Raw genomic sequence first — 16,064 nt, 5'->3', positions numbered from 1 at the left:
ACACAATGTGGTTGATGCCACAGGTCAGCTACAGGAGAGGATCTGTGCCCAACATGAGAAGCCGTTGGAAATATTTTGTCAGACGGACCAAAGCTGTGTCTGTTTTCTTTGTATGGTGGATGAACACAAAGGCCATGACACTGTCAGCTTCTGCAGGGAGAAAGGAGAAACAGGTAAGGACATGTTTTTGTTCTCTCCGTGCTATAGGCCTATTGTTGGCAGAAAATAGCAGTAGATGTTGACACTATGCCAAACTGGCATTGTAAATGTATCATGTTCACATCACAGTTATGGGGGACAGGAGCAGGTAGGGGCGTTTTTTGTTCCTTTTTTTTCACCCCCACCCCCCCATTTTGGATGACTGTGATTAAATTACTGCATGTAAAGTAATCCGTGTTCCTCGTAGTTTTATTTTCTTATACTTTGTAATGACACAGGATAATTAGCAGCACAATTACAGATCAATACTTTAGCAGTGTTTAATGTAGTTATAGTCTTTATGAAACAATTTGTTTTTTCATGAATGATAAGAAATCTAAGAATGAACAAATGATACCATGATCATTGTGTATGTGATGTATTCCATTCATATAGACACACTTTGAGGAGACCCAGAGGAAATTCCAGCAAAGGATCCAGGAGAGAGAGATGGAGCTGCTGGAGCTGATGAAGGCTGTGAAGACTCTTAAGGTGAGTTCTGACCAGAGGAGAAGACAACATCTGACTGATGGAGAGGCCATTTCTGGGCTCAGTCAGGAGCTTGGGCTCTCTCACTTTAGTCATCCAGACAGTAATCTGTAAAAGCCCATCCACACCAAGAACTACAACTAAAGATACAGTAACTGTATCTTAATTAGCTAAGCTAGCTAACTAGAACAATTTGAACATCCACACTCATCAATGATAAGGAGAGTCCCTCTAAAGTATTTGTCATGACTCAGGTTCATTAAAGGTTATATTTCTGTAAGCAATTCTAAGCGATTTAACCCATAACACAATCAAGATCCACTAGCTTCCCATTCTCTGAGTACACTGTAAAAAAAAGTTTTTCGTACACAGTCCTGACTTCATGGACCGGAAGCAAACAAATTGGAGTAAGCCTGTCCCCTAGACCACAACAAAACGATGTGTGGAGTTTCTTGGGGAGTTTCTGTTTGGGGTTTGAGAATGTACCGTATTTTCCGGACTATAAGTCGCTCCTGAGTATAAGTCGCATTAGTCAAAAAATGCGTCATGAACAGGAAAAAACATATAAGTCGCACCGGACTATAAGTCGCATTTCTTTAGAAATGTATTTCACAAAATCCAAAACCAAAAACAGAGACTATGTAACTGGATTATTGAGGCCAAAAAGATTAATGTTAATGAAGACGAAGGAGTGAAGGCAGCCAAGAGGAGGGCAGGAAGGTCATTGCAAAGCAAAAGATTCACTGAAAGAAAATAGCATGTGGTACACCAAAATGTATCTAAAATGTGGAGAATATAATGCAATAAAGCATTTTGGGCGATGTGGAGTCACAGGCTGGCAGCAGATTAAATGCTCACAAGAGAGAAAAAGATGCAGTTTTAGACGTGACTGAAGCAAGCCAGGCGATAGGCCTATAGGCCCGACGGTAATTGTAAAGCAATTTACAAAAGATTCACTGAACAAAAATGCTTATATGGTACATGAAAATTTAGCTAAAAATGTGGAGAATGCAATGCAATCAAGCATTTTGGACGATGTGGAGAGACAAGCTGGCAGCAGATTAAATGCTCGAGAGAGAAACACATGCGGTTTTAAAAGGACGTGCAGACTGAAGCTGCAGCAAGCAGGTGATATTTAGAAATTTATTTCACAAAATCCAAGACTAAGAACAGACAGACTATGTAACTGAACACATTGAGGCCAAAAATATTGAGAATTCTACAGGGAACCTTGAAGATGAAGGAGTGAATAGTGGCAAGAGGCAAGCCAAAGGCTGCTATTGTAAAGCAATTTACAAAAGATTCACTGAACAAAAATGCTGATGTGGTACATGCAATTTTAGCTAAAAATGTGGAGAATGCAATGCAATCAAGCATTTTGGACGATATAGCGTATTGGCACAAGCTGGAAGCAGAACAAATGCTCGCCGAGAGAGCGAGAGAAAAAAAGATGCACATTTAAAACCAGGGCCTAAATTTCAGCGCAGGATTGCGCATAAATTATTACTAAGTATTGAGCATACTAATAAAAGTCCCGCAACGCTAGCCATCATAATGCGAGAAATTCCCACACATTTTACAGCGCTGTCTGACGTTAATCTAATAATGGAGTGGCCTGAAAGCGGACCAACTCTGACTTCAATTGAACCCCATGCAGAGACACACACGCACGCGCAGGACCACTTTGGGGGTGCCTCTCTCTCTTTGCTCTCTCTCTCTCAGCAGGATTTGTCACCGCTAAAGTCAAATTATTATAGCCTATTACGTGCTTCTACATCAACCGCTATCGACAGGAAAGGAAAACAAACGTTTAGCGATCAGGAACCGCAAACAAAGAAGCATGACAGCCTATAATATAACGCGAGAGAACATGGATGTGTTCTCCATTTGAGGAACGTTATAATCGATTGCGGACGTGAACAGACAGCTACAGACACGGAGCGCATAGTAGGCCTACTTTCACTTTCTGTGCGTATTCACGTGAAAGATAATTAGTAGCAAAACAGCGATCAAATATTACATGGCAGTGAGTTTTGTTTTCAAATGTTTTCATGCATGTCCAGATAACGGGTGAGGAATGTTTAGGGGACAGACTATCGTGAATCCTGAATTTATGGCTGGGCAAAGCACAGCACCTTTATTTGGACCATGGCTTGTAGCCTATTCGAGTCAGCTATAGGCCTTCATTTCTTGCGTTTTACTGTGAGACATAGGCCTATACTTTTCGTTTGGAGCAGCATACCGGTAGGCTATCAATGGCATTGGGTCACTATTACGTTTCATGTATGAAAGAGTGTCGGGATGTCCATCCGCTTATTGCGAGATAAGGCATCCGCATTCATTCATTCATGGAACGTGTGCTGTGCTGCAAGGGAAACCTTATTCCGTATAGCCAAAGAGATCTAAGATAGCCTAAATTTAGTTATTTTTTAAATTATGCATCATTTACTTTTTTATAAAATTCGTAGGCTGATGCCTGGCAGCAACAATTGTGTTTAAATGTAGGTTAACCTGGGGCTGCGTGCTACTGGTAGCTTGAGAGCAATGTGTTGGAGACTCATGGTGTAGGACAATGACTTCGTTGGCAACAATATTAAACCAACCAACAATATAAATTATTAAGAAGAGCTATTTTATGAGTTAAATTGAAACAAAATTATACTGGCTTTTATTTTTCCAAATCTGAGGCCCAGCTATAAATAGAATCCCGGCAGTAATTTGAGGATTTAAGTATGCACGTGTGTTTCACGACTTGTGCATTTGAGAGCGCTCTTTCAAGGCTGTAGACGATAATGTTTCATGTAGGGTTCATGTCAGTTAATATAAATTAACATTTAAAAACATGTTCAATTATATATTTTTTTTCATATATAAGTCGCACCTGACTATAAGTCGCAGAACCAGCCAAACTATGAAAGAAAGTGCGACTTATAGTCCGGAAAATACGGTAAGTCACTTTGGGCGAAAATGTCTCCTGAAACATAAACAAGCATAAAAAAAACATGATGTCATCTAGCACCGCTCACAGCCCCTTTGATGTGATTTCCAAATTCAGTGAAATCTGATCCTCTCTCAGGTCATCATTCTCAAAATCACTCTGGAAATGATCCCCAATAATATTGTTCTTTGTCAAGATAGTATGTGTACAGAATGTCATTTTGTAATACTTAAAATTTATAGTTTTTACCATTATGTTTATACCTATAGTTCTTGGTGTTATTGATGGGCGTTTAGTGCTGAGTCCATTTCCAGTTCCTCTTAGCTGCATTGTGGGTGGGTGTGAAAGAGTTGAGTAAGTGGACTGCTTTAAATGGACACTCTTTGTGTGTCTCCTATCAGAGTTCTGCACAGACAGCAGTGGAGGACAGTGAGATGATCTTCACTGAGATGATCCACTCTATCGAGAAAAGGCGCTCTGAGGTGAAAGAGTTGATCAGAGCTCAGGAGAAGGCTGAGGTGAGCCGGGCTGAAAGACTCCTGAAGCAACTGGAGCAGGAGATTGCTGAGATGAAGAGGAGAGATACTGAGCTGAGAGTTAGTGCTCACAATTTTTTCTTTTAATTAATAAGCCTCAGTAATATTCATCCTTAGATCCTGATGCTTCTACGTTTATCACAATCATAATAGATCAGAGATCCCTTACAGCATACAGTTTCAGCGTCTGTCATTGTGACTGGGCCATCCGTACCGTACATGAGTACGTTTGACCCCCCAAAGTCCGCTCCATACCGTACCGGTCCGCTTGCGGAGGTGAACTCGGGCATGGTACGGTTGGGCTTGTGATCGCGCCTATGCAAAGATAGAGCACAGCAGCTCAACCATGCTTGGGTATGGTTTGATAGTATGCAGTGTGAGTGCAGATCAAGAACACGAGAGAACCATACTCCGGTACGGTACAAGTGAACCATGCCCAGTGTGAGTACGACTTAGTTTGTTTGGAGGGCACAGGTACCTGCCACTGTCCCTCTTTGGTCAGGCTACAAGTGTAATTCAAATCAGTGGCATTTAGACTACTATTACAAGTACATGAAGGCAAACCCAGTGGCATTTGGACTACTGTTACAAGTACATTAAAGCAAATTAGCGGCATTTGGACCATTTTTTAGGTTGAATTATATTTGCTTTATGCTATCAACCAACCACAAAACACACAACACACACACGTGCACACAGACACACCGTTTAGGCTGTACTCAAATACTGTACAGTTGATGTCAAACATCAAAGGATAATATCTTTGCAATGGTTTAAGGTTTTTGTTAAAATTAGCAAAACAATTCCAGACCAAACTGGATTCACTCGTCATGAAATACAGATTGTAGGTTTGAATTTACATGCTTTATATTGGTAATGTAACTCTCTGTCTCTTTATTCCTCTCTCTCTCACTCTCACTCTCTCTCTCTCTCTTATGTGCTTTATTAAGAGTGTCCAGTCAGTCAGCAACAAACTTGAATCTAAAGAGTTATTCAGTTTCCATGTAAACCAAGGCCTCTCTTTTGAGGGTGTGAAGAAATCTGTCTCCTCGCTAAAGGGGCAGCTGGAGGAGTTCTGCAAAGAGGAAATCATAAAGATATCTGCTGCAGGTTGGTCACATTCCTGACAGATAATTGGCACTGCATATGATGGAATTTCTGGAACTTTTATGAGAACATTAAGATTCAAACATTAGGTTAAAATACCATGCTCTTTGTCTCAATATAGTGACTGAAGTCCAGGCAATTTTGCCTACTGAACCGACAGCCAGAGAGGAATTCCTACAATGTGAGTTTGACACACACATGTATACATGAAGGTTGAGGTCAAGTTTCATTATGAAATGAACATTTCCCAGACATGCTTTAAACACACCTAACCAAGTCAGCATGACTAAATTAACATTAACAATAATACAATAAATCTTATGGGGGAAAGCACCCTCAGAAATACAGTTATTTTATATAGAGTCTACATGTGACATTCAATTTCCATATGGTCTCCTTTGTGGGTACACTGTGACAAAATAGATTGAGATGGAAAGATGATGATGGATGGGCAGTATTCAACAGACAAAACAGACAAACACACACATACACTCACAAGCACAGGCACACACACACACACACATTCATGCACATGCATGCACCCGCACATGCAAATGCAAGCGCAGGCGCAAATGCACATGCACACACACACACACACTCATACACATGCAAACACAAACACACACACACATACACATGCACACACACACACAAACATGTCCAAAACGTGTCCTGAACGTCTCCAGACAAACAGTGAACAGACAAACACACACAAAAACAAAAGCACACACACAGGGAGATTTTAACCGTAGAAACATTAGTTTTTTTCTTCATTAGACTCCTGCCATTTCACATTGGATCCAGACACCACACACAGAAACATCAATATGTCTGAGGGGAACAGGAGGATGGAGTGGAGAGTTGAACCCCTGTCATATCCTGATCATCCAGAGAGATTTGATGAGTGGTCTCAGGTGCTGTGTAGAGAGGGTGTGGATGGACGCTGCTACTGGGAGGTTGAGTGGAGTGGGGTGTGGATTAATATAGCAGTGTCATATAAAAGCATCAGCAGGAAGGGAGATGTTGAAAACTGTTGGTTTGGATATAATGATCAGTCCTGGAGGCTGTCCCACACCAGCTCCAGCTCCTCTTTCTGGCACAATAATACAGAGACTGAACTCCCTCTAGTGACCAGCCCCAGAGTAGGAGTGTATGTGGATCACAGGGAGGGAGCTCTGGCCTTCTACAGCATCTCTGACACAATGACCCTTCTGCACCGTGTCCAGACCAAGTTCACTCACACACTGTACCCTGGTTTTGGGTTAGGTGAAGGTCTTTGGGTTAGGTCATCCTTGAAGCTGTTGTGAACCAGACATGTATGACAAACTATTTTATCAGCTTCTGCTGATTGGGATGGGGGATTTGGGGATGTGGCAAATATATTATGTTGATGCTGTTTCTTGTAGCTTGGGTGAGCTTCTAGATTTATATTTAAATGTACAATATTTTGCATTCTGGATTCAGATCAGACCAAAACTCCTACAACCCATTAATGATGTAAGCGATGCTCCCTGGCCTTTTCCTTTCCCACCACTGTGATTCAGTCTGAAAGACAGATTTAGGGAGGAGGAGACGAATTAAGAAAAGCCTGCGCTAGACCTGTGGACTTGAGAACAGTGGACCTAACATGCGTGGTCTGGTGAGGGCTCAAGACTGCCTGAATATCTTATGACACAAGACAGAAAGGACTTCACCAGTAATCCTCTGTTGTTATTGATGTAATATTGTCTGCTCTATTATTTTGAGGCTATACATTTTGACAACATGATTTGGGTAGCCTATTGATGTATGGTTTATGATTCTTGGTTGTGATTGGCCGTGTGGGAAATCCCCTACAATATCATTAGGAATTTAACATCTCTCCTGTGTGTATCTAAAAAAAAAAAGTTTGTCCTGTACACTTCTTAATAGGCTTTGGGACATGGTAGAACACTCGCACAAGTTCATCAGTCAAGTTTATTTAATTACAAAGGATTTTTTGGAAAATATTGTTGTTCCTCCTTTGTCTCTAACAACAATTTCATCAAACAAGGTTTTGTGTTAAATTGGACCCCAGTATACATAAAGTTATCTTTGATCTATAATATAAGACAACAGGGTTATATAATCACTCTGAGGATCTAATCAATTAAATCAACTAGCCTGGCTCCTGCCCTCCATCTGTCTTTCTATTTCACATGTCTTCAAATGTCCCGTAGATGGCGTCCTTGTCTTTGCGTGCTATATAGGCTAGTAATCTACAGTTGTTGTTTTTTATGTGAAGACACACATACCTCTTTCTGGATGTCTATTCGTGAAATTTCAGAAAATGTAAAAGTTGTAATAAAAATGTGGTTTAATTCTATCTAGAAAATTGTCTAATAACTTGTCAAATGCTATGCCATTTTATTCTGACAGTCGAACTTACATTTCCATCAGCAATGGAAACGTGTTTTCAAGCACAATTCCCTATCTACTGTTCCAAATGTATTAAATCTTAGGCTACACACATACCTAAATGCTAAATAGGCTATTATTTTTTCAGAAATGTTTGTTATTATATTATTATGTTTAACTTAAAATATGTGACGGAAAAGACATAGGCCTGGCCTAATGACGTAAATAGCCACATTTAACATTTAAAAGCTTGGGCATGATCTGATTCTGACTCAAAAGCCTTCAGATAATCGTAATGGCATGCATGAACACGCCCACCACACAACGAGGAAGTCCCTTGAAAAAACTTGCGCACTCACACCGATTTCAAGCAAAACGAAACTGCAGACTTTGCAGTGAAGCTTTGCACAGCACAAAATAAGAATGGCAGACGCGACTCAAAGTAACCAGGACCTTTTTACATGCCCGATTTGTCTTGATCTGCTGAAAGAACCCGTGACTATTCTCTGTGGACACAGTTACTGTATGGGCTGCATTAAGGGCTGCTGGGACCAGGAAGATCATAAGGGAGTTTACAGCTGCCCCCAGTGCAGACAGACGTTCTCTCCAAGGCCCGTTTTAAACAAAAATAATATTTTTGCTGAGCTTGTGGAGCAGATAAGGAAGACCAGAATTCAACCTCTTGTTCCTGCACCTGTTACATGTGCTGGGCCTGGAAATGTGGACTGTGACCTCTGCACTGACAGAAAACTAGCTGTGAAGTCCTGTCTGGATTGTTTGTTGTCTTACTGTGAAACTCACTTCAGAGTTCACAATGACGTAAATCCTGGCCGAAAACACAAGGTGATTGATGCCACAGGTCAACTCCAGGAAAGGATCTGTGCCCAACACGAGAAGCCACTGGAGATATTTTGCCGTAAGGATCAGAGTTGTATCTGTTTTCTCTGCATGTTGGATGAACACAAAGGTCATGACACTGTGTCAGTCTCTGCAGGGAGGAGAGAGAAACAGGTAAGGACAGTTATTGTTCTCTGTGGCATATTGCACTTGGTAACAATGGCTATTGGGTTTACTAGGATGCAATGACAACTAGACTGAAACAGTGTCATGTAGGCTGTAACGAGGCTGAGCACACAAAAGTAGACAAAGAACAATCAGATACAATCATTTCTGTCTAATGAAGTTGTGAAAGGCAGCCACACCTTCACTGCTGAGTGCTGTACATGCTCATACTTTTCATGTTCATACTTTTCAGTTGGCCAACATTTCTAAAAAAAACTTTTTTTGTATTGGTCTTAAGTAATATTCTAATTTTCTGAGCAATTGAATTTGGGATTTTCATTAGTTGTCAGTTATAATCATCAAAATTAAAAGAAATAAAGATTTGAAAGATATCAGTCTGTGTGTAATGAATGAATATAATATACAAGTTTCACTTTTTCAATGGAATTACTGACATAAATCAACTTTTTAAACATATTCTAATTATATGACCAGCATCTGTATATCCTATCATGCATTATAGTACTTAGACTGAGACACAGTAGTAAGATCCCAACCAGTACAAGGAATTTTTTTTTTCCTGTGTGTAACTGAAATTACTCCTCTTTCTCACTTTTGCTCTATAAAAAGATGTATAATGTATTCAAATTGTGTGTGTTCTTCTAATGTTCCATGTAACAGCTATCTAATTTTCACTGTAATGGGGTGTTCATCAACATTACAGATCATCTCTTACACAGTGCTTCTAGCTACTATTGATTTATTTTTTTACAGTTTGTTGAACAGTTTGTTGCTTAGGGAATGCTATGACATCTAATGATTATAATCCTACCATAACTGTGCAGTGTGGATGTGATATATTTCTTCAACATAGACACACTTTGAGGAGACCCAGAGGAAATTCCAGCAGAGAATCAAGGAGAGAGAGAAGGAGCTGCGGGATCTGAGTAAGGCTGTGGAGACTCTCAAAGTAAGTACTGACCAGGACAGGTCAGCAGCTAGCTGCTTAAATATGCATTTCAGAGCTCAATCAGGGCTCTCCTCTAGTCAATTCCTCCTCCTTTACAACTCCTCTGAGGGTCATACCCCTAGTCTCAATGCTCAATTCAGATTTTTTTGCTCATCTGATTTTTTTGTGTGGCTGTTCGCATTGTTTTTATTAAATGTGGACAATATCAGACTCATAATCAGTGTGGATTGGTGACAAATGCTGAACTGGCCCACATGCGCAAAACAACAACAAATGAACACATGCACAGCACGCAGCTAGATTGCCTGACTTACTGACTAACTACCTTTGTAGCTCTTTCATTTCCACCGAGTGATGCACACATATGGAAGTGGCCCAAATCAAAATTGGAAAAAATCAACTTCCGCTGTTCACACTATTTTGACAACATCAGATATGGGTCACATCAAGTGAAAAAATTCCGATTTGGCCTGGTAGTGGGACCCTAGCCTGAGTAACACTTTGGGTAACAGGAAGAGCTAAGTTACTGGGCTGCTCCCTGATGGACCCCTCCTCTTTCTGTGTCTCCTCTCAGAGTTCTGCACAGACAGCAGTGGAGGACAGTGAGATTATCTTCACTGAGATGATCCACTCCCTTGAGAGAAGGCGCTCTGAGGTAAAAGAGCTGATCAGAGCTCAGGAGAAGGCTGAGGTGAGTCGGGCTGAAGGGCTGCTGAAGAAACTGGAGCAGGAGATTGCTGAGATGAAGAGGAGACATGCTGAGCTGGAGCAGCTTTCACACACAGAGGATCACATCCATTTCCTCAAGGTAAATGTTGATGGATTAGAGCTCAGCAGTCTGTTTAATGACATTGACTATTCTCATTGCAGATTTCAATTCAGTTTAGGTATTACTTCTTTCAAAAATCTTTACATTTGCAGCAAGGGCATCAATATTGTTGTTGCATAAGTTGGAAGTAATGTATTTTCCGCTCAAAACTTTTGAGCATCACATTCCATTTAATATAATTAAATTAGCATATGCACTGTAAAACGTTTTTTGCCTCAAAATCAACATTATTTGATAAAATACAGATTGTAGATTTAAACTTACTGCTACCATGATGCTTTATTTTGAGAATATAACTACTCTCTTTCTCTACTCTTATCCCTATCCCTTTCTCTTTGTTTTATTTAGACTTTCCAGTCAGCCAGTGACACAACTGAGTCCAAAAACTTGTCCTGCATCTATGTTAACCAATGCCTCTCTTTTGAGGCTGTGAAGAAATTGGCCTCTTCACTGAAGGGGCATTTAGAGGATTTCTGCATGGAGGAAGTCATAAAGATGACTGCAGCAGGTTTGTCATATTCCTGACATATGTTTACTTACTACTTTCCCTTTGGAATGGCCTGTTTTAGCAGATATCTAGCATCCCCCCCCCCCCCCCCATCCTTATGTGGTACCCACCACCTGAATAATTGAGTTAGCTTTATGCTGATTAGCACGGATCAGAATTGCGTCAAAGCGTGTGTTCGCGTCACACTCTGTTTTTGTTCAGATTCACCAGTTTTTTAGTGGTCATTTCCAAGTCTGAGATTTGCATATGAAGGAGGAAACAAATGTGTTTCACGGTAGCTGTGTTGCCATGCACCAAACTGTCCTTATTCAAAAAAGCCAAGGTAAAGCGGTTTTCCAGTCTGCTTAATGACATGTGCTAGTGACAGATGCTGCAACCCAAGTTGCAGGTTCGAGCCCAGGCAGGTGCAGGGCTGAGCTGTGCTGGGCTGAGCTGTGCTGTGCTGTGCTGTGATGTGCTGTGCTGTGCTGTGCTGTGCTGTGCTGTCTCAACACAATGCAGGGTATTTAGGTAACACATTGGTGTTGTGAGTCGGATTGGAATAAGGTTTAGGGAGGTGAGTGTAACGGTAGCCAGCTGGTACTCCGCTGTCAACACCAGTTCCATGTGCAACTAGATGCCGCTCAGTCCTGCACATTCTATCAGCAAAAATAAATCATGCTTATCAATTTGACTCCATCTCCTCCTCTTACTCTTGCAATTTTTGTGTATGTAAATGAGTGTGTGTGTGTGTGGGGGGGGGGGGGGGGTGTGTGTAATGGGGTGTGTGTGTGTTTGTGTGTGTGTGGGGGGGGGGGGGGGGGGGGATGGGGTGTGTGTATTTGTGTGTGTGCGTGCAGGGCTGTTGTGGAGGCTAAACGTAACTAAACACAGTTTATCAACCTCTTTAATTTCAGATATAGAGTTTATCCACCTGTTTATTCACCAATTGCAACTGTTAACATTCCAAACTCACACTAAGTAATTAACTAAGTAAGTAAAATGTATTTATAAGGCACATTCAAAATACAGTGTAGGCTACACTGACCAAAGTGCTGTACAAAGTGCAATAAAAGACAGTACATAACACATAAACACACACATAAGAGTACATAAATACAGATATCAAACAATCATAAAAGGGCAGGAAACGCTAAGGTGAAGAGGTGTGTTTTAAGCCTAGATTTAAAACTATTGATGGAGGGAGCATCTCGAATGGAAGGTGGAAGCTGATTCCAGAGGCGTGGCGCAGCCACCGCAGAAGCTCTATCACCTCTTAAGCCTGGTCCATGGAATGTGCAGAATTGATCCTGTGCTAGATGGGCAACCAGTGGAGGGAGGTTAGGATGGGGGTAATATGCTCACGCTTTTTGGATCTGGTCAGCAGTCTTTCTGCGGCATTCTGGACCAGCTGGAGGCGAGAGAGAAGTATATGAGGGAGTCCCAGGTAGAGTGAATTGCAGTAATCCAGCCGAGATGTAATAAAAGCATGGATTACTTTCTAGGTCATTGAAAGACAGGGAGGGTTTTAGTTTAGCTATAACTCTGAGCTGGTAGAAGCTGTTCTTTACTACTGCAGCTATTTGCTTATCAAAGCAAAACTCGAAAATGACGCCTAGGTTTCTTGCACAGGGATAAACAAAGGGGGTGAGGACACCTAGGTTTGACATGCGGGGGACTCTGGATTATATTATCCACATTCACAATATGTACACTCATCAACACTCACGCCCCACGAAACTTTCATGCAGATGGTGTCATAATGATCATACAAATTTTGTGCAGTTTTGAATATGTCAGCCAAAGATACCTGCTAATACATTTTTACACCTCATTTGTGCGTTTCTAACAGTGTGTGTAAATCAGGCCTTTCTATAGCACTTGTAACGCTACTAGGCCTAGCCTACTTTATGCCAAAATATTTTTTTATTTATAAACTAAACTGTTGCTCTTTAAGAAAACATAATGATTGTTTTGTTGTAGCTTTGTGTAACCCAGACATCAGCAACGTTCATTTGATGACCAATCACTCCTTCTCGTGGCTGCCTGCACTTTCCCTGTCTTCACGGCTGCAACTTGTGCACTCATTTGTGCTTTTTAGCGGCGCGTTCATCAGGTCCCGGGACACCAGCCTCCATGTCAACAATGAAAATTAGCTTATTATCAATTTGTGTTATCAATTCGAGCGAGTATGCTACACATACATTTTTAAAGATACAGGACTGCTGCAGGCAATGAGCTGCCAACCACCATGCAATTCTAATGTAATAGCAACCCAAAATAATTAACTTGCTGTCCTTATCAAAAAAAATCTCAAGTTGGTCTCGGAATGCACAGATCAACTGTGCTTTAGTCTACATGGCATCCGCACACATGCAAGAACAGGTTATTTCAGGTCTCAAATGCAGAGTATTATAGGCACATTCTTTATCCAATGGTTCAGTGACAATACTCAAGTGAATAAAGCAATTCATAGCCTAATAAATAAAATATTTGTCTCACTCAGTACATGTACATCTTGTAAATTGCTGTCATAGAATATCCCACCATCACGATTCTTATATTTCAAGATTCCAATCTAACTCACCTAAATATGAATAGTTATTTCTACTGACATGCTTCCTGGTGACATAAAAACACAAATGAATTCACCTTGATATAAAGGCTGAAGAGACATATCACATTATACTTTCCCAGATGGGTAAAAATCCACAATTGTCCTGAAAAATACCACAAAACAAGATAGGATGTACAGTATAGATGGTCCTTACAATGACAAATTCAAAGTCTTAAAGGGTTAATGCTTCTTTCCAAAAAACTCCAGAAGTCATTATTTAAGGGGTTATTTTTCAAAAAAATCTTCTGGGAGAGCATGCCCCCATACCACCATATCTAAGCTGAGTTACCAACCTTTTGAGGTGGCCAGGGGTGCCCTTTTCACATCTGTGCCCAGGGGCACATTGGCTCATAATCCATCCATGTAGTGCGCACCTGTAGTGTGTCTATTTCTTTGTATTGTGAAATTGAAATGAAATATGGACTATTACAATCAATAGCCTAATATGTTGAAATGAATTAAAAGGAAACAATTTCTATGAAAAATCTCTGCTGTCAAGTTATTACCGAGGCCTACCGTGCACACACACTGCGCAAAAGCGGCACACGCGCCTAGGCTATTTAATTGTATCGCCTTGTTAGGCTATGCGTGGGGTGTGTCAACTTTTTGTGAGATAGAGAGACCCCCTTAAAGACAAAAAGATAATTCATGCACTGTTATAAAACCTATATGACATAATCATGTATATGTACATAATCATAAATATGTCATAATAAGAACAATGTGCTGGGGAACTTCAGGAAAGTTCAGTTAGGCTATATCATTGTCAATGTCACTTTTCTTAAAATGTGTTGTTTTCTGTCTCGATAGTGACTGAAGTTCAGGCTATTTTGCCAACTGAACCTGCGACCAGAGAAGACTTCCTACAATGTGAGTTTGATTCACACACATTTCAATTACTTTTTAATTAGAAGTGTAATAATTGCCTGATGATGGTCATCTGACCGAGACGTTGTGAATTAAAGTTAAAATTGCAAATGAAGAAAGTGTGCAGGAGCTTGCTATTTAAAAAAAAATATATATAAACAAAACCAGTAAATCAACATTTAAAATAGAGCAAATCCTAGAACTGAACACAGCACCTTGACAAATGCCAGATTACATGGAGTCCTGATCCCGATGTTCTCTATAGTGGATACACACACACACACACACACACACACACACTCAGTTTAACATTCAATAAATGTTTCACTTAGTGATGTTTTAACCTCAAACACTTCTGTTCTGTATCTTCCCCAACAGACTCCTGTCACTTTACACTGGATCCATCCAAACACAGCAAACAGAAACCTCCATCTGTCTGAGGGGAACAGGAGAGTTGAAGGGAGAGAGGAGCTACAGTCCTATCCTGATCATCCAGAAAGATTTGAGAGGCGGGGCCAGGTGTTGTGTAGTGAGGGTGTGTCTGGACGCTGCTATTGGGAAGTTGAGTGGAGTGGGAAGGTTGGTGTTGATATAGCAGTTTCTTATAAAATCATCAGCAGAAAAGGAGAGGATAGTAATTGTAGGTTTGGACGTAATGATCGGTCCTGGAGGCTGGACCTCTCCAGGGGCAGCTCCTCTTTCTGGCACAGTGATAAAAAGATCGAACTCCCTCTAGTGGTCAGCTCTAGAATAGGAGTGTATGTGGATCACAGGGTAGGAACTTTGGCCTTCTACAGCATCTCTGACACAATGACCCTCCTGCACAAAGTCCAGACCACATTCACTCACACACTTTACCCTGGGTTTTTGATTGCCCGTATGTCATCTGTGAAGCTTTTGTGACTCATATGTGGGCTACATCACATTTTTGTAATGTCTGTAGTGTAAGACCAGCCTTTTGTATTCCTAAGGCTGATAAAGAAATGCTCATAGCCCAATGATTTGCAGGCAAGTTGGGAGAGTTGTGAATATTCAAAGGTGTTGCTGGATAAAACAGTGACTCTTGGAGATAAGCTCTCTTCTTTCTTCTGCTATGGCTGTTGGGAGAAGCTTATGCTGAACTCTCAGCCTTTCGCTCTCTTCTGTCTTTGTCTCCAGCTCTCTGTATTTATGTCTCAACACCTCAGCCTCATCTGTCCATTGTTCACACGCGTAATCAACAGGAGAACGGGCCAGAGCAATCATCCTCGTGGAGCGCTTTGTGCCGTTTCTCCCTTTCCAAGTGAAGAAGTCCCGACGTGTATTGTCGGCGGATTTTCCCTCCTTTCAATATTTAAAATACAACAAAACTGTTTCCACTCTTATGCCAACAGGTGTTTGCAATGTTTTGGTGCCAGATGGATATCATTAGGAAGTAGCATTTGCAATCTCATAAATGCTTTTTTGTAAGTCAGAACCTTGTAAAATGTAGAAAGGGTTACTATATTTTTCTTATATGTATATTACTTTTTCTACTGTAAGTGCATGTTGTGTGTGATGTCTGTATGCTACTGAGACCTTGAATTTCCCCTTGGGGATCAATAAAGTATCTATCTATCCATCCATCCATCCATCCATCCATCCTTATTTCAATGATGAACAAAACTAA

At 40.8% G+C, this 16,064-nt stretch overlaps 1 protein-coding gene and 1 pseudogene across 1 annotated transcript in view; both read left to right on the top strand.

The window, feature by feature from the left end:
• LOC143105508 (tripartite motif-containing protein 16-like) overlaps window positions 1–6,648 on the top strand; it is a 175,893-nt gene extending 169,245 nt beyond the window's left edge. Inside the window, exons 4-6 of the mRNA XM_076269473.1 lie at window positions 5,112–5,271; window positions 5,390–5,449; window positions 6,046–6,648. Coding sequence (XP_076125588.1) covers window positions 5,112–5,271; window positions 5,390–5,449; window positions 6,046–6,575 — 750 coding nt within the window. The 3' untranslated portion in view covers window positions 6,576–6,648. The remainder of the gene's footprint in view (window positions 1–5,111; window positions 5,272–5,389; window positions 5,450–6,045) is intronic.
• A 1,342-nt stretch (window positions 6,649–7,990) lies between these two features.
• LOC143105510 (tripartite motif-containing protein 16-like) overlaps window positions 7,991–16,064 on the top strand; it is a 71,670-nt pseudogene continuing 63,596 nt past the window's right edge.

This window comes from Alosa pseudoharengus, unplaced genomic scaffold (genome assembly GCF_046254945.1).
Source record: "Alosa pseudoharengus isolate Yale_2024_CS ecotype anadromous, Long Island Sound unplaced genomic scaffold, YU_APseudo_1.1 YU_APseudo_1.1_scf_6, whole genome shotgun sequence".
Classification (NCBI taxonomy): Eukaryota; Metazoa; Chordata; class Actinopteri; order Clupeiformes; family Clupeidae; genus Alosa; species Alosa pseudoharengus.
Note: the sequence above shows the minus strand (reverse complement) of the source record. Positions and strands in the feature narration are given on the sequence as shown.